At 45.8% G+C, this 18,182-nt stretch overlaps 1 protein-coding gene across 1 annotated transcript in view; it reads left to right on the top strand.

Moving 5' to 3' along the window:
- The window catches only part of LOC104988985 (CREB-binding protein), a 117,559-nt gene that overhangs the window by 64,909 nt on the left and 34,468 nt on the right, over window positions 1–18,182 (top strand). Inside the window, exons 4-11 of the mRNA XM_010840489.1 lie at window positions 5,029–5,269; window positions 6,555–6,668; window positions 14,207–14,449; window positions 15,592–15,694; window positions 15,958–16,104; window positions 16,901–17,018; window positions 17,560–17,731; window positions 18,006–18,050. Of these exons, the coding sequence (XP_010838791.1) occupies window positions 5,029–5,269; window positions 6,555–6,668; window positions 14,207–14,449; window positions 15,592–15,694; window positions 15,958–16,104; window positions 16,901–17,018; window positions 17,560–17,731; window positions 18,006–18,050 (1,183 nt within the window). The remainder of the gene's footprint in view (window positions 1–5,028; window positions 5,270–6,554; window positions 6,669–14,206; window positions 14,450–15,591; window positions 15,695–15,957; window positions 16,105–16,900; window positions 17,019–17,559; window positions 17,732–18,005; window positions 18,051–18,182) is intronic.

Below are 18,182 nucleotides of genomic sequence, written 5' to 3'. Positions count from 1 at the left end.
ACCCCCCACCGCCAACCCCCATCTTGTGAACGGTAGTCTCTAAGATGCAAGACTGGGGAATCTGTATTTGAAGAGGTTTTACTGGGGACTAGTTAGGAACCACTGCTTTATATATTTTTACAAAGGCCTGTACCACTTTCTAGTACTTTTACAGTTTTTTTTAAATATTTAATTGTTCATTGTTTTCTACTGATTCTTCTGATTTTCCTCCCAAAGTGGGATTTTTTTTTTGTTTGTTTGTTATAAAAATAGTAGACATTTCTTGTAAAACATTCAAACAATGCATGAAGTTGATAAGGAAAAACTGAATGACTTTATGGTACTATTTTAATAACTTTCTTTTGTAGCTTAATGTGTTCCATTTAACTCTCGGCGGCATGAAGGCCTGCGTTATTATTGGGGTCTGTCTGTGGGTGTTTCGGCCATGCTGGTCTCCACTGCTGTGCGGCGAGCAGGTGCTGCTCCCTGGTTGTGGTGTGTGGGCTTCTGAGTGCAGCGGCTTCTCTTGTTGCAGCTCACGGGCTCTAGGGCAGGCGGGCTCAGTAGCTGTGGGGCGTGGGCTTAGTTGCCCCAGATAACAGTGATTCTATCTCTCAGTGCTCGGTGGGTCCAGGATTTGGTTGGGGCTTGGCTCCAGGCCTTTGTATTCCACGTGGCTTTGACTGGGGTCTCCTCAGGTCCCCCTTACTTTTCATGCCTGCATCTGATTTCATGAGGTCTGTAGCCATAATTTTTTTTTAATTGGTCTGCCTTTTCTAGACATTAAGGGAATTTTCCAGTATTCAGTAATTTAATCAAAGTGTGGTGTCTGTCTTTGTACATACATTTTAGCATAGTAGTCCAGTTACTTCCCTAATAATAAATTATAAGACGTAGAACCACTGGATCAAAAGGAATGGACATTTTTATTTATTATTTTTTTATCGTGGTCATATTGATAAGTGAAAGATGCTTCTTGGTTCTAATTTCATTTCTTTGATAATTAGTGAGATAGAAGTCATTTTATTTATTTATTTTTTCCTTTCTTTTTTATTTTTTTTTAATTTTATTTTATTTTTAAACTTTACATAATTGTATTAGTTTTGCCAAACATCAAAATGAATCCATCACAGGTATACATGTGCTCCCCCTCCTGAACCCTCCTCCCTCCCCATACCATCCCTCTGGGTCGTCCCAGTGCACTAGCCCCAAGCATCCAGTATCGTGCATTGAACCTGGACTGGCATCTCGTTTCATACATGATATTTTACATGTTTCAATGCCATTCTCCCAAAGAAGTCATTTTAAAACCGCTTTATTGAGATACAGTTGCTCTCCCGTGCAGCCCCCTTCTTTAAAGTGTGCAGTTCAGTGGCATTCAGTGTTTTGTGCCGCCATCACCAACCGTGTTCAAATTTAGGACATTTTCATGTTTCAAAAAGAAAGTCTGTACCGTTAGCAAGTTCCTCCCATTTCCCTGAGATCTTCAGCCAGATGCAACCACTAATCTCTTTTCTGCCCCTGTGTATCTACCTGTTCTGGACATTTCATCAAAATGGAATTATACGATATGTGGTTGTTTGTGACTGGTGTTTTCACTTAGCACAGTGTTTTTGAAGTTCATTCATGTTGTAGCATGTACTGGTACTTCCTTTTTTGTGGTTGGGTTATATCCTTTTTTTGATATATCATGTTTTTCCAGTCTCTACTTGATGCCCATTTAAGTTGGTTCCATTTTTTGGCTATTAGGAATCTTGCTGCTGCAAACATTAGTGTTCATGTTTTTGTGTGAACATATGTTTTCAGTTCTCTTGGGTGTATGCTTCAGATAATTGCTGGTCCAGATGGTAACTCCAGGTTTAACCTTTTGAGGAACTGCCAGAGTATTTTCCAAAGTGGCTGCACCCTTTCACACGCACATACTACTAGAGTGTGAGAGAGACCAGGTTCTTCTCCAGCACTTGTTACTGTCTCGTTTTTAAACTGTAGCCATGCGGTAGGTGTAAAACAGTACCTCACTGTGGTTCTGAAGATAGTTAATGGTATCGAGTGCCTTTTCATGGGTTTCATGTTTCAGTAAACATACCAGTTTTTTCATGTGTTTCTCTGTATATCTTCTTTGGGAAAATGTCTCTTCGTATACTTTGTCCATTAAAAAAAATTAGATTCCTTTTTTAAAAAATCATCGAGTTTTAAGAGTACTTTGAATGTTTTAGATATAAGTCCATTATCACATCTGTGATTTGCAGATGTTTTCTCCCATTCTTTGGGTTGTCTTTCACTTTCGTGATGGTGTCTTTTGAAACAGCTTTTAATTTTAATGAGGTCTAGCTTATTTTGTTCGTTACCATGGTTTCTGCTTTTGGTTACGCACCTAAGAATCTATGGCAGGATAGAGTCCTCCTCCATTTTTACCATTTTCCAAAATATCCTTGGTTATTGCAAAAATAAAGTTGCCTAAAATTATAAAGTACTTTTGGGGGGAATTTGCAAATTTTGTTCTGTATGTTTAAAGGGAGGTTCTTGTCTAAGCATTTTTCTTTTAATTCTCTTCTCCCGCCTGGACAGTGGGGACTGAGCTGGGAAGTTGGTAGAATCTAAAGGCTGCTTCTGACAGATTTTTGCAGAAGTTCATACAGCCCTTCCTTCTTGTTGAGCACTGGCCTAAGAGAGAAGGAAATTAAATGTGCCCCACGTTTGTAAGCACTCTGCAACCTGGACTAGCCTCATGCAAGCCCATGGAGTTACATGGGGAAGGCTAACCCAGGGACGCGAGTCGTGTTGTCTGCTTCATGTTGACTCAGCTTCATCCTCCAATTTGTTTTTGAGATGTGTAAACAGTGTGTAGGCTTACTGAACAGCTACATGTAGATGGAGAGTAGACCCAGACTTGAGCTGTATTTCCAGCTGTGCTATTTCTACATGTTGAGGTTTCAACATACCATCAAATACAGTTCAAAATGTGTGATTGAGAACATTGCAGATGAGAAACACTGCGTTAATTTTTAATGACTTTAAAAGTCTTTTATAATTTAATCACATGATTGAGATTTTTTTTAACCAGGTTTTTATATGACACCTCTTTTTACGTTTATTTATTTATTTTGTACGTAGTATTTCTGTATTTTAAGAAATGGCAGGAGGACAACTGGCTTGATTCTTCCAGACGTCAGTATTGTGAGAAAGTAAAGGCGGGGGAGGGTGGCAGGAGATGAAGAACCTTAAAGACAGTAACCAGGTGGATGGTGTGGGCCTGAACTGGGTTCTGATCTGTGCACACCAACTCTAAAAGACTGTTTGGAGACAAGTTGAGAAACTTGTGTATGGACTAGATGTTAGAAGGTACTAAAGAATCCTTCATTTGGTTAGATGTGGTAATGGTATCCTTTCCTTTCTACTTTTCCACATGTTTGAAATTTTTTTGTAAATGCAAAAGAGACCTAACCAGGGATCATCTTACATTTCCCATATTCTTCTGTTCCTGTTGATTTTCGCTTGGACTTTGTAGTCCATGGAAATAAGCTGATGGATGCAGAATCATTTAACATAGGTACTTATTGCTGCAGAGGGCATAGTCACAGGCTGTTTGTTTATGGGAGCCTTATTTTAAAGTGTCAGAAAAAAGAGGAGTGGCTGCAGTTTATCCCCAGTCTTTGGAGTTTGGATAAATGAATGTACAGCCACATGTTCACTACGCATCATGCTACAACTTACTGGTACGGGACAGAACCTAGAATAAATACCAAGCCAAATTTATATAAATGAGACTATTGGTCATGGTTCACACATACAAAAACGACTGGGAGGAGAAAAACCTGTCTGCACTTCCGCAGTGGACTCCTGGCTCTCAGGATTGCAGGTGTTAAGTATTTCCTTAGTTCTTTTGCTTTCCACATTTTTGAAATCGGGGAAATAGACATAAGGGAAAGAGGCTGTTTTCCCTCAGGCGTTAAGTACTTCTCCACTCAGTACACTCAGCCTCTTGGCTTGAATTTTGCTTTTGTTTTGGTTCCTGGTTAGGGTTCTAGGAGTTGTGCTCTTGAGTGAAGCCAGGTAGCTTTTCTACATACTTATTTTATGAGTTCTCATCGAGGTAAAGCCAAAACACAAAACGCTCTTTTTACAGTGAACTTTGATTCATAAAGAAATATGTTTTACTTGGTGTTCTCCTGGTTGCAAATGCATATAGTTTTGACTCTTCATTTGAAAAATCAGGCTGTGTTGTGCTTCATGGGAGGCGGTAGGTGTTGTAGAATGAAGTCAGAAGTGTGACCTGACCAGAGCGATAGATCGGAAAGTCCCGGAAAGGTGGGTTATATTGTTGCCTGTTAGGAGCTTTACATTGCTCTTACTTCACAGTTTCTTTAGTAAATTTCTGAAGAATATTGGTAGTTGGTAAAGAGTAAGAAGTTCCGCAGGTCCCCTTTTCCGTGTTCTTTGCAGTTAAGAGGTATGGTTGATCTGGCCTACTATTTTGAAAGGATGAAAGTAACTAAGCTCTGTTTCTGTATCTTTAGCACATCGTCAAATACGGAGAAAAGATATTGTCTGATGTCTGAGTAGAAATTTTAATGAAATGCAAAGCGTTAACGATTGTACTGGATGGTTGTATTCAAGATAAATGCTGTCTTAATCTTTGAGAAGTAATGAATGCTGGAGGTATTGTCCTTCCGGTCAGAAGACTAGAAATCTGCAGGGTGGCTCTGATTGCTCTGCACCGTCAGATCTTCTCAGTGGGTTGGAATTGGTCAGGCCTTGGCGATCTTTTTATTAGGTTGAATCCTATAGAACTGCCAACGTTTGGTCATCTGGCTTAGAGAAACAATAGTTTCATATGGTTCAACCTAATATAATAACGGATTTTCCTGCACTTGTATGTATTGTAGTGTGATAAATTGCCGATGAATTAAAAGAACCTCACCAGCTGCATTCTCACTGCGGCCTAAACTATCACTCAGCTTTACCCTTAGTTTGAAAAAATAGTTAATGAACATGAATTGGAACTCTGAAAGCTTATTAAAATGTTTGCGTTAATTTGTTTTATTTTAGCCTCAGATGCAAACATCAGTGGGAATTGTACCCACCCAGGCGATTGCAACGGGCCCCACCGCAGATCCCGAAAAACGCAAACTGATACAGCAGCAGCTGGTCCTACTGCTTCACGCTCATAAATGCCAGAGGCGAGAACAAGCCAATGGAGAGGTCCGGGCCTGCGCACTCCCACATTGTCGGACCATGAAAAACGTCTTGAATCACATGACGCATTGTCAGGCTGGGAAGGCTTGTCAAGGTAAGTGCTGTTTGCTCAGGTCCTGGTGGCAGAGCCAGGGGTGGACTTGTCTGGTATTCTCTGGCACCTCTCCTGTTGAGAAGGTTCCCACTTCCCACGTCCCCATGTGCTGACCAGTCAGATGCCTCTGGACGCTCACCTGCCCAGGAGAAAGGCGGTGTGCTTCTACAACGTTCCGTGAACTTTTGCTGGTGGGGCTGGGCCCTGCATTCGTTCTTTTCTGCCTTCCTTTGTCACAGAAGACCTGTGTCCCTTCCTGAGCACTGTCTTCGCCATGCATGTCTAGATCAGGTTTTCTTTTTGACAGTGTAGTGTGCACGCGTGCATGTGCCCGCCTTTCCCCAAGCCTAGAGCATCTGTCTTGCAGTCGTTTCGTGCGCCCAGGCGCCAGGGCTGCTGCCTCGCCCCTCCGCCCTTCTGTCTTGGCTCATCAGGCTCCTGGCCCGGTTGTCCTGGGGACCTGTGTGTACTGCCCACTCCTGCCACCTCCTTCCTTGCTCTCCAGAGGGGAGAATCATGCACACATGTGTCCCCTCTCTGGTCTTCACACAGACACCCCAGTTCTCCTGAAGAAGCCTTCCCTTAGCTAACGGTTCTGCTTCCCTTTAATCTTTATCCTCTTTCTGTCTCTTCTCACTTGTGCTCCTAACCTTGGGGAGAGTCTCCCTGATCTCCCTGCTTCCCCTTGTGACACTCGTGAGTCCCGGGTGTAACCCTGTCCTGATGGAGAAGCAGAGGAGGGTCGTGCTGGACCTTTAGGAAGAAGTGGAAGCGAAGATAGAGACAGAGGGGCTGGCCGCAGCTGCCGTCTCGAGTGCTCTGAGAAGTGCCCGGGCCCCCTCAGGGTCTCCACAGACCTCTCATTTGCTTCGCTATGTTTCTTCAACTCTAGTGTTCAGATGGTTTCATCCTTGAGCATTAATAAACATAATGTAAACTTTTTATTGTAAATAGTGACATTACAGAATTATTTGTTCTGCCTTTCGTTCCACTTGTGTGGTATTTCAGGCCAAGTAGTTTTGTTTTGTTTTTGATTTGTGGTCTGAACCTTGTTCACCATCATTCATAACATTGCTTCTCTGGGAAGTTTTTGTTTGGAATTCTCAGTAGTCGACTTACAAACTTTCTGGAAAGCAGCCTGTTTTGTAAGCTGAGGACTGCCTGCACCGTGCTACAGTTACACTTGCGATCATCTTTTACGGAAGCTGGCCTTATAATGTAGGTGTAATGGAAAGCGCGACGATTTGGATAGAAAAATAACATCTCGTTGTTTTTCTGGTCATAGTTGCCCATTGCGCATCTTCACGACAAATCATCTCTCATTGGAAGAACTGCACACGGCATGACTGTCCTGTTTGCCTCCCTTTGAAAAATGCCAGTGACAAGCGAAACCAACAAAGTAAGTGAGCACTGCGGGTAGAGAAGCTTGGCGATGAGACACTGAGAACGCAGAGGAATAGGCAGGGAGCAGGGCAGAAACTAGTCGCTGCACCGCGTAGTGGGAGCTGGGGCGCCAGGGCGGACGCCGAGGGGGAACCCCCGCCCCGCCCCCCCGGACTCGGCCACTGCAGAGCAGCGAGCGCAGAAGAGGGACGTCACTTGGATCAGAGAGGCGAGAGCTGACGGGATGGCTCTCTGAGTTTCTTGACAGACACTCAGCATTTGTCACTGTAATGGCAGTGACTTTGGGGTGAGGGGTGGATAGACTGGACACTTTTTGAAATCACCCTAAAGTAGTCTTGAGGACCCTTTGTTCTAGTCAGTCAGTCAGCACCACGTGCAGGTGTTGTGGAGGCGACGCGGTTCCCAGGTCTGGTTGTGTAACTAACAGTTCATTCAGCGCAGATGGAGGGTCTCTGCACCAGGATGCCGCACCCTGATCGTTGCCCTCGCTTCGTCATCTTTCCATCGGTCTGTGTGCCCTTAGCGGGTGGTTAGGCAGTGCCCCCGTAGGAGGCCTTGTGTGGCTCCCGGGGGCTCCCATGGGCATCGGAGCAGGGAAAGGATGAGCGTCTGTCCCCAAAGTTAAGTCCCTTCTGGTTGTTTTCGAGGTCCAGCTGTGCTCTCGGGGTGTGTCCCTTGGTGTGGACAGGTAGGCCATGCCCTTGGCGCTCGTGTCCTCGTGGGCTGGAGCTGCCCTCGAAACTCCAGCACCGTCTGCGTCTTCACAGCCGTATCTGGGCCATCTCGCCCCACCCGCCCTGCTTGTGGTTATGTGTCCATTGCTCTCATTCTTCTTCGGCAGACCTGTTGCTGCCTCAGAACACGTGTGCTGCTTCTCTTTCTGCTTGTTTCCAAGTGGCACTGGGAAAGGTGGTCGAGCCCGCTAGGCCCCACTCCCTCCCAAGCGCCCCCAGAGCCCCACACACAGGGGTGTCCGTGGCCCAGGAAAGTGGGCCAGGGCCACAGACCCACCCTCCCTCCCTTGCTCCCCAGTAGAAGCAGTCATACTAAGTTTCCTTTAAAAGTCACTTTCCTAAGTCAGTTAAATTATACTTTTATTAAGCAAAAAATGAATTAATACATGATTTTCTAGGACATTTCTTACATAAAGTGAAGATCTAGGAATCTGTGTCTTCTAGAAGCAGATATTTGAGACAACAGTTCTAGTGGAGTACAGTCTGAGTTTCTTCCAAGTTAGTGTAAAATGTTTTCTTTCTTACTAACATGTTGTGATGGTTATAGTTTCTTACATTTTAGGATGTATTTCAGTTATAGTCCTTTTAAGTGTCAAAATATTTATTGTCGAGTTTGTGGTTGTACAGTATTCATTCCATGAATGATGAATTAGGATAGTGTTCTTAACCTTTAATTTGGGACTGTGAATTTTCTGAGATCCTTTGGTTTTTAATATGTATTGCCATGACAGTTGTAAACTTTTGAGATTTCTCTTTTTAAGAAACACTTTGTGTGGTTTTTACTTAAAAAAAAAAAAAAAAAACAAAGAAATGAGTGTGGGTTTTTTCTACCATCTTTATAACTGCCTGCTTGTTGTAATGATTGATCCAGAGTGAGCCCTCAGAAGTGGTAAACCACAGTGTCTCTTCCAGTCATAACGTAAGGTGTTGTCAGGGTGATTTCACACTATAAAGTCATGGGGCGTGTACAGACGAACTCTGTGCAAGGTTGTAGCAAATTTTCGTGAAAGAAATGAAAGTGGGGTATTTTCCTGTGTACTTTGTGTGTTTGTATATGTTTTTGTTTTTAATGCTTCTCAAGTTAGGTTTCTGCTCTGAGTGTATTCCTTTGGTTCCAGCACTGTGGTTTTGCGAGGACAAGGAGTTTGATAGGATGAGCGAGAACGTTGCAGCAGTGTCTTCTCTGTAAATGTTTGTTGCTGTTCCTCCTCTCTTGAAGCAAACTGTGCCCATCGTGTGTGAAATGTAGCAACAGTGGGGAAGTGTGGCTCTGCCCCTCCAGCAGCTGATGGACTCTGTCCAGTTTCCCCTTACACGGCTCAGGATGAGGGCGCCGATCCTTCCACACAGTCAGAGGGCCACAGCCCTCCCAGCACATAGACAGCTTGGTTCCTCCACGTCCACAGCTTTGAGCAGCGTGGACAATGTGTGGCTGTTGTATTTACTGTTGGAAAATGTCTGTGTAAGTGGGTCCATGCTGTTGAAACCTGTCTTGTTTAAGGGTCAGCTGTACGTTAAAAATAATGTGACAATGGCGTCGATCTGGGACTTCTTGCTGGTCCAGTGGTGAAGACCCTGCACTTCCACTGTAAGGGGTGCAGGTTTGATCCATGGTTCAAAGTGCACATGAGGTTCATGAGGCACATGGTTCATGAGGGCACAGTAAGATCCCTCATGCTGTGGGGTGCAGCCAGAAATAAAAAATGAGGCGACAGTGGTGTCAGTCAGAGGAGTGAGTTAGAGTCAGTGGTGTCGGCAGTCCTGGCAGGGAGGGTCAGTGTGCGTGGGAGGGGGGGCTGGGCAAAGCCCAGCTTCAATTAAGTGACAAGGGAAGAACTTTCTAGACAGCAAGGCTGACATGCCTACAAGGGGATACCTCTGATTGGACTCAGAGATTCCTATGCAAGTGAGGTTTGTACGTGGGTGGTCAGGACCCCCAGGGATCATCTGAGACCCACCTGTGTCCACCGAGGCTGTGCTGTCCAAGCAGGTTTTCCCACAGATGCTCGCCAGGCCTGCTGCACACACCCTGCTTCTCTAACTCCTCCCCTTGATGTCTCTACTGAGAGAGCCTGCCCAGGCCACCTGTGGAGCCTACCCAGGGGCCGCTGAAAGGAAACCCAGACTGCTGTGGCCTGTGTGGAGGAGACTTCGTGTAATTTTTCCCACGAGTTATTGTCCAGTCATTGATCTTGCATTATCCATCCCTTATAGAGATCGTCAGGTTTTATTGGCTAATGAGGAAATTGCAGGGCGTGTATCTAGCGTCAGTCTTGGCACCTGCCTCCCAGACCTGTGCAGGGTGGCAGTGGGTAGGCTTTGGCGGCACAGACGGGACTCCCTGTCTGAATTCATGTTGCCTCCTCAGGGGGCTTTTGCTGCTCCGCGTATGGTCTTCAGCCCAGCTGCAGGCGCACCCCTTGTTGCTTGTGAGAAACGCAGAGACTTGGACCTTCCCCCAGGCCTCTTGTGTTATTAGACTGCATCTTAACAAATTCCGCGTTTGCCGCTCTGGATGCCTCGCAGGGCAGAGCGTCGGTCCTGGAGCTCTTGAGACAGTGCGCGTGCTGCTCTGGGCAGCCACAGGTTTCCCAACTCAAGAGCAAAAGGACTGACAGAATGGGTGCTGCGGGATCAGCCCAGGGCCGCCCCAGCCTGCCCACTGCCTGTGGCTGCCTGGGTCTCCATGGGGGCGCAGTCAGCCTCCCCAGACCCCTGGCTTGAATACCTCTACTGGCCTGCCACTCACTACTTGGCCCTGCTCTGTGATCCAGCTTTGCTGCTGCTGCTAAGTCACTTCAGTCGTGTCCGACTCTGTGCAACCCTATAGACGGCAGCCCACCAGGCTCCCCCGTCCCCTGGGATTCTCCAGGCAAGAACGCTGGAGTGGGTTGCCATTTGCTTCTCCAATGCATGAAAGTGAAAAGTGAAAGTGAAGTCGCTTAGTTGTGTCCAACTCGTAGTGACCCCATGGGCTGCAGCCTACCAGGCTCCTCCGTCCCTGGGATTTTCCAGGCAGGAATACTGGAGTGGGTTGCCATTGCCTTCTCCGGTGATCCAGCTTGAGGCCCCTCTGATTGTTTGAGTTGCCTGCCTTCACGGTGTTGAGTCCTGCTTAAAACATGCCCTCCAGATGCCTACTTGGTGCTCCACAGGCACTCGCAGGCTAGGCACCTGCTTCACCTGCAGGTTCTCCAGAGACCACCAGTGCCTCTGTGACAGCCTGTAGCGGGGGCGGGGGAGGGGGTGGCGAGGCCGCCTGTGGCTCAAGTACCAGACAGCCCCCAGTGATAGCCTTCATTGGAGGAGCTTTGACCTCGCTCTTCTGGGCGGCGCCAGGTTGCCAGTTCTGAGCTCTTTGGCTTCTGAGGACACCTGCTGCAGGGTGCGCGTTCGTGCTTGGTGGTGGCTGTGATGGGGGGCCTGGCCCTCAGCTCGGTGTCCCTCTGCCCTGGTGGTACACAGGCCCGGGACGCCCTGTGCCGTGGGAGCAGCTCTGCAGAAACGTCCACAGGTCTGACAGACTCAAGCTTGGCTCTCTTGGTGGAAATCCAGGTGACGACCAAGTAGTGGCTGCTACGCCTGCCTCATGGTGTCCCCCACCAACCTGACAAAGTTTTGGAATTCAGCGTGTCCATTTTTGTTGGCTTTCCAAATTGAGCACAGTTTTATTGAGACCAGTTGGGGGTGGAACTTGAGGTGAGCCGCGTGTTTCACAGCAGCAATGGCTAGTGTATGTGGAGCCTGCCCATGGGCCAGTCTCTGTGCCCACGGGGGCGTGAGTCCTGGACAGAGCCAGCTGTGAAATCCGGCCCTCTTCTGTCCTTAGTAGCTGCGGCAGAAGGGAAGCAGGACCACTCTGGAGACGTGCTGGCAGCAGGAGTGCTGACTGACGTTCGGGGAGAGGGCACGCTGTGCTGAGATGCACTGAGACGCTGTGGCGGGATATCACAAAGATTGATTGTGTGTGAAACGTAGCCTTAAGCTCTGAGAAAGGAAACAAGATGTAAAAATGGTAAAAAGAACAAGAAGTGTTGGTATCTAGAGAGGTAAACGTTGGGAGTTCCCTGCGATCCGGTGCTTAGGACTCCGCACTTTCACTGGGGGGGGCCTGGGACTAAGATCCCCTAAGCCACGCAGCACGGCCAAAATAAACAAAGAGGTGACTATCAATAATGTGTAAAATTGATTCGTGCAGCAGGCTGTATTCTCAGTGACACCAGATACGTGGAGCGTTGCTGTTTTAGCACTCCTCACGTTTTTGCTCAGCCTCAGAGCCCTCAGCGCTGCGGTGCTGGGAGGGCGCCTGCTCCACTGCTGCAGCTTGAGGCGAGTGCCCTGGTGTGAGGAGAGTCCTGTGAGGCACATGCAGGTCCCGCTGCAGGGAACGTGCAGGGAAGAAGAGATGGTCTTGATCATCTTGATCAGAGACCACTGTCTCTGATACAGGATCCAGGGCTGCAGCCTTTCATTATTAGATAGAGATGTTGCTCTCCCAGCAGACCCTGAGCTCCATGAGCGCACACTGCTCACTTCTATCCTGTTGTCTTTGTCTGTCCTGGAGTCTGTGCTTGCAAGTGAGAGAGGGAGCAAGTTCAGGCAGGAGTCGCAGGTGTCCGGAGAGGAGCAGAGGCCCGACGGCCACAGGGCAAAGTGGGGGGTTCGGGGAAGGCCAGCTGCTGCCAGGACACCAGCAGGGTGTTCACGGAGAGTGGAAGCATCTTCAGCTTGTAGGACTTAGAGTTTGTGGTGGCTTTCACCAGGTAACTCCCCTTCCAACCATCTCCCCCGTAGGAAGTGCCTGCGTTCCTTGTCCCTGAAGCGTAGATGTTATCTCACAGCAGTGTTTGTATTCGGATTGGGCCCTGTACCTCGGAGACCTTTTTACTTGTTTGTATGTTGATTTCCTTGTCTCTAAATTAGTTAGAAATGTCAAGTACCAAATGCTTGTCTTCAGATAGATAGGTATGTTTTCTTTTAAAGTAAAAAAAAACAGTAACGTGTGCATTTAGGACATAAATGCTTTTAACACACACACAAAAATACACTGACCAAGTCAGCAGCTTCCATGAGAGGAGGAAGTCCGTAAAGTAGCCCATAAGTGGCCTTGAGCTTGGGAGTGGCACTCCTCCTACGATGGGGAATTTGGGGTAAAAGGATAGCATTTGGGGAAGTGTGGACACGAGTGGATTTTAGTAGAAAGAAATCGTTGTTAAGGTACTGCTATTGCATCTTCACCCAAAACCCAAAGCCTTGTACACCTTGTTTCTTTAAATTCCTCTCTCTCCACAGTTGATCAGTATGCATGTCAATGTAGGTCTAGGTCTGTTCCTCCTTACACCGCAAAGTAATAGAAAAATAAATCATCTTCCCATTGTCACTTTCCTTTTTCTCTTGTACTTCTTTTAGACAAGTCAGCATGTCAGTTTCAGTAGTACAATGGCACGTGTTTAAAGTTTCATGGAGTATTAACTATTAGGAAAAATACCTTTAAAAGTATTATACATGACTTATTTCAGAGCTACATACTTGTCATAAAATGTACCTTGGGAATTGCTTTTCATTTATAATAATGAGGTGCTTGGTGTGTATAATTGTGTCTAATGAGCGTTAATGAGTTTGAGATCTGAATATTCTTATTAGAAAAGTTAAATAGTGTGGAATATGTAATTATCAAGGGCTTTTTTTTTTTTTTTTAACACATTTTGGTTTCATTAAGTTACTCAGATAAGTGTTTGAGTTGTTTATGTTATAATTGTGCTGATGGTGATTTGAGGATATTATTATTACAGTAATGGTCTGAATTTTAAAGAAAAATTTGTGATAGTGTTTTATGTCTCAAAGATCAGTTATAGTATCAATTTTATAAGCTGCTGTTGATGACACGACTCGAAGTTTGGGGAAGTTGGAAAGAAAGGAACTCTTACAAATAAGAATCAATGGTATGATGCAGAACTTCTACATCGATTAGGACATTTGGACGGATGGACAGACAGACGGACAGATGGGTATTTGGGTCTTCTCTGTTAACTTTGAAGCCCTTGGAAATGGGGCTCTTTATGTTGCTACAGATTTTCCTCAGTCAGGCACCGTATCTCTTGAACAGCTTCACGTAGCAGAGAGCTTAGCATGGTGCCCTCCCACGTAGGAAACGCGGAGCAGAGAAAGGCGTGGAGTTGCCTGGTCACTGTACGTCAGGGGTTCAAGGAAATGCAGTTTTGTTTTTTGGAAGATTGTGTCAGAGATCTTAATTAAGTTACTGTTACTTGATACCTTTAGTAATTAAGATATTAATTAGGTTAATAAGTAACAGAACTGACCAACTAGGCATCTCCTCCGCTCCTCCTCCTCTGTGCCTGTGTGGTGAGCAGTGAGGGGCACCGAGGAGCAGCAGCAGGAGGGGCTTCTTAGCTCGCCTCAGTGGTGGCTGATGACCCCCAAAGAATGTGTGTTTTCCCATGTTTGCTGTTTCCCCCGAACTGACTTCTTATGAGGCTCTAGATTTAATACACGCTGACCTTGATTGCGTGATCGCTGATTTCCTGGTCTGTTGTTTTCTAACACAGAAGCTTGAATTCTCTTCAGATTTTTGTTCTTCAGGTGCCGCTGTGCAGATGAGATTAATAGAATGGGCTTCTTCTGTCTGCACAGTTCCTTTCTTGGTAGCGGGGTTCCAGTGCTTCATGACATACATAGGTGGTCTTCTGTTAAAATTTTACTTGTTTTTCAGTGGTTTTTAACTCACTTGTGGACTTTTCCCTTTTACTTATCTCTTGTGTTTGTCTGTTTGTTTTTATAGCCATCCTGGGGTCTCCAGCTAGTGGAATTCAAAACACCATTGGTTCTGTTGGCACAGGCCAACAGAATGCCACTTCTTTAAGTAACCCAAATCCGATAGACCCCAGCTCCATGCAACGAGCGTATGCTGCTCTTGGACTCCCCTACCTGAACCAGCCCCAGACGCAGCTGCAGCCTCAGGTTCCTGGCCAGCAACCAGCACAGCCTCAAACTCACCAGCAGATGAGGAGTCTCAACCCCCTGGGTAGGTGAAAGGACTCTCGAGAACTTCCTTGTGCAAATGCAGTGTCGGGAATGACGAGCCTTCTGGAGCCCGGGGCTGTTTTCAGCTACTGTTTTTACTTTAAATTCAAATTTTAAATTTAAATATATATATGTATATAATAAAATTCAAATATATATATTATGGCAAATGGTATCTTTTAAATGATTAAAATAAAAAAATTCCAGGAAAAGGCTAAAATGTCAGGTACACTGAAGATGTTACAGGCTTGTAAGATGAATCACATTTGCAAATGAACCAACATTTTTGTCGCTGTATCTGGATAGTTTTCATAAAGGGCATTTCACATGGCTCAGGATGCAAAATCTCAGGTTGGAATTAGGGCAGTACCAGTTGCCTTGACTCTGCAGCTCCTAGCATTTCTTGGTTGTGGACTACTTGTGACTGGAGCCGACCAGTCTGAATCCGGACTGGCTAACAGGGATCTCAGAACAGGGTTGTTGTGCTGGTTTTGTTCTTTTCCTAATAAAGTATTTTCACCTTAAAGATACTTCATCTGTTGCGTGTTGGGAAATAGTTTCCCTAATGCATCTCTGACTCCTGCTGGCTAGAAGACTGGGTTGGAGTCTTGAAATGTCCCTTCCAGTCTGACACCACTTCTGTTGGTGGTATAATCTGGGACAAGACAATTAACCTGTGTCTCACCTTTCTCTTACTTTAGAACAAATACTGTAGGCAAATTGATCTTTTGTCTTCTTCACCTGAAGTTAATTTCTATGATTTTTATCTTCTGATACGCAAAACAAAAAGATGATGAAGTGTATGTGACGGGAATGAAGCCAGAATCAAAACCGAAGCTGCAGATGGATCATTTCTGATTTTTTTCCACAGCCGCCAAGCATTCATGCTGCCAGCCAGCCTCCGTAGAAATGCTCTTCTTTGGTTTTCAAGTGCAATGGGAAGCAATTGAATTTATACAATTTGACCAACATTATTGAAAATATAACTCCCAGAGTTCCTGCCATAGCATTTATTATTATGAGTCATAAGAATAATTTTCATAAGAATCATTTATTTATATGTGACTTGTTATTTATCTGTTATTAGGACTTTGAGGTGTGTAATTTAGGAGTTGGTTGATTGCTTTTCTTTTTGTCTTTCAGGAAATAACCCAATGAACATTCCAGCAGGAGGAATAACAACAGATCAGCAGCCGTCAAACTTGATTTCAGAATCAGCTCTTCCAACTTCCCTTGGGGCTACAAAGTAAGACCTTTGTTTCATTTGGTTCCTATCTGAGTGACAGTCACATGTTAAAGTGGGCTGGGAACCACATAGAACTCTTGATTCTTTCTAAAGTGTAGGGCTATTTCCCTCCCTCCCTTCTCTGTCCCTCTCGCTTCCCTCCCTCTTTCTTTCTTTCTAACAGATAGCAGAGTTTAAAGTCACATGGTTGAAGACCCTTAGTTGGGTGAATGGCATGTGAGTCACTTTTCCAGTTGGATGACCTGTTCTTCCTCTCCCCTCAGCCCCCTGATGAATGACGGCTCAAACTCTGGAAACATTGGCACCCTCAGCACTATACCTGCAGCAGCACCTCCTTCCAGCACCGGAGTTCGGAAAAGCTGGCACGAACACGTCACTCAGGACCTGCGGAGCCATCTAGTGCATAAACTGTACGTGGCCCCCTCGCCTGTTACTCACATGTGGTGGGAGCACTTTGTGACTGATGGCAGTGTGACAGTTTTGCAGTTTGCTGGGTGTCTGATTTAACGCCCAGGTGTTTTTTTGGGCCCTGGGTGATCATACCCTTGCAACTGAAGGGGGTCACGTGCTTGTTTAGGGAGGCCGGAGGATCCCAGATTCTGAGTGCCCAGTGGATCCTGGAGAGGAATATGAACTTTGACCCATGTCACAGGGGCAGGCCTGTTCTCTAAGCTCTCAGTGCACGGGGAGCTGGGACTCACTCAGAAGCTTGTCTTATTTTATGGCTCAAGGTTATAGTTGTGGGGAGCCCTGAGAATTGCAGGCATTTGGGCCTAGTAAATACAGATGGCTTCACAATACCATCATACAATTAACATGGGAAATTCATAGTTGATTTCTCCAGCAATTTAAGTTAAATGAAGGTGACGTTAATCAACTCAATTCCGATGGAGTTTTCTTTTTTTTCTCCTTCATTATTTTAATCAAAAATTTTTGTACTTAGTAGTTTAAAGATTAGGAATTCAAAATCATAGTATTCTTGAGTTGGTCAAGCATTTATTGTTAATAGCAAAATGTTGTGTTTGACTTGTGGATAAATTGACAGATCAGTATTGTCTCCAAAGAGTGACTGCATATGGGGGTCTCTCAGCAGTGTATTGTGCCCAAAGGTAGACAGCGGTTTGTTCTCTTCCCGTGTCACATGTGAAATGGCAAGATGTTGATGTTGTATTAAAAGTAGATTGAGAGTACGTGCTGTCCTTTCAGTGTCCAAGCCATCTTCCCGACACCTGACCCTGCAGCCCTGAAGGATCGCCGCATGGAGAACCTGGTGGCCTACGCTAAGAAAGTGGAAGGGGACATGTACGAGTCTGCCAACAGCAGGGTGGGTCCGCATTCGCGTTCCAGCCGCACGGCACCCGAGCGACCTGTGGCTGCAGGTCTGGACGTGGTGGGGGGCGGGGGGGAGGGTGCTTCCATCAGCCTGCTGGTCTCCTCGCCTGAGGACACTGACCAGGGAGATGTCCCAGTTAAGACTTGAGGTCCTCCCTGCACACCTCTCTTGGTTTGTAACTGCAGAATCTTCAAGTGTTCCCACTACAGTGGTAAGTGAGGTGTATGAAGGTTTCCTAGTCTGTGGGTGTACTTTATAGTGGAGTGTTCTTGTACTATGTTGTCACCTGTGTCAGTGAGTATGCAGGAAGAGGTTCAGCTGTGGAACGAACTGTCACGAGGACTTAGTACCCCCTGACTGTTAAGTCCCATAGCATCCCTGGGCTTTGGTTTATGAGTTAGAAGTGCTGAATACTTCACCCGTGCCAGTGTACATAATTTTAATTTAAAACTTCATTAGTTTGTTAGAACCTACAAAACCAGATCAGTTGTTTGTTTGCAAATAACTAGTATTGACTGTTGCTGCTTTTTAGGATGAATACTATCACTTACTAGCAGAGAAAATCTACAAGATTCAAAAAGAGCTAGAAGAAAAGCGGAGGTCGCGTTTACACAAACAAGGCATCTTGGGTAACCAGCCAGCCTTATCAGCCCCCGGGACGCAGCCCCCTGGAATACCCCAGGCGCAGCCTGTGAGACCTCCAAGTAAGGACTGCATGTCCCGCCCCTGGTCTGTTCCCTCGTGTGTCTTTCTGCATTTGGTGTGTATTTCTCAGCACACAGAATTACATTCCCAGGGAACCTGTTGCTCTGAAAGCACGTGGTCGTGGCTGTGTTCTGCGGTGGCCTGTGTTTAGATGTTGAGTCTCACAGAAGGCCCTGTAAAGGGTGTGCTGGCATCAGTGCACAGCACTTTTGGATCTGCTCTTCTCTTTAAAGGATTGTTTTAAGTAACTCCTTTTTTTTTCTGCCATTGTAGATGGGCCCATGCCTCTTACAGTGAATCGTATGCAGGTTTCTCAAGGTATTTAACTGTTGTTGTAAATCATATTTTGGGTTAACATTCTGCAGCACAAAGTTTATTGGTTTGTCTTCTTCCCTGTGTATTTCTTTCTCTCCATTTTTCCTTCAGTTTCCTTTTCTAATTGCCACCTCC

The sequence above is a fragment of the Bison bison genome, unplaced genomic scaffold (genome assembly GCF_000754665.1).
Source record: "Bison bison bison isolate TAMUID 2011002044 unplaced genomic scaffold, Bison_UMD1.0 scf7180017864144, whole genome shotgun sequence".
Taxonomy (NCBI): domain Eukaryota; kingdom Metazoa; phylum Chordata; class Mammalia; order Artiodactyla; family Bovidae; genus Bison; species Bison bison.
Note: the sequence above shows the minus strand (reverse complement) of the source record. Positions and strands in the feature narration are given on the sequence as shown.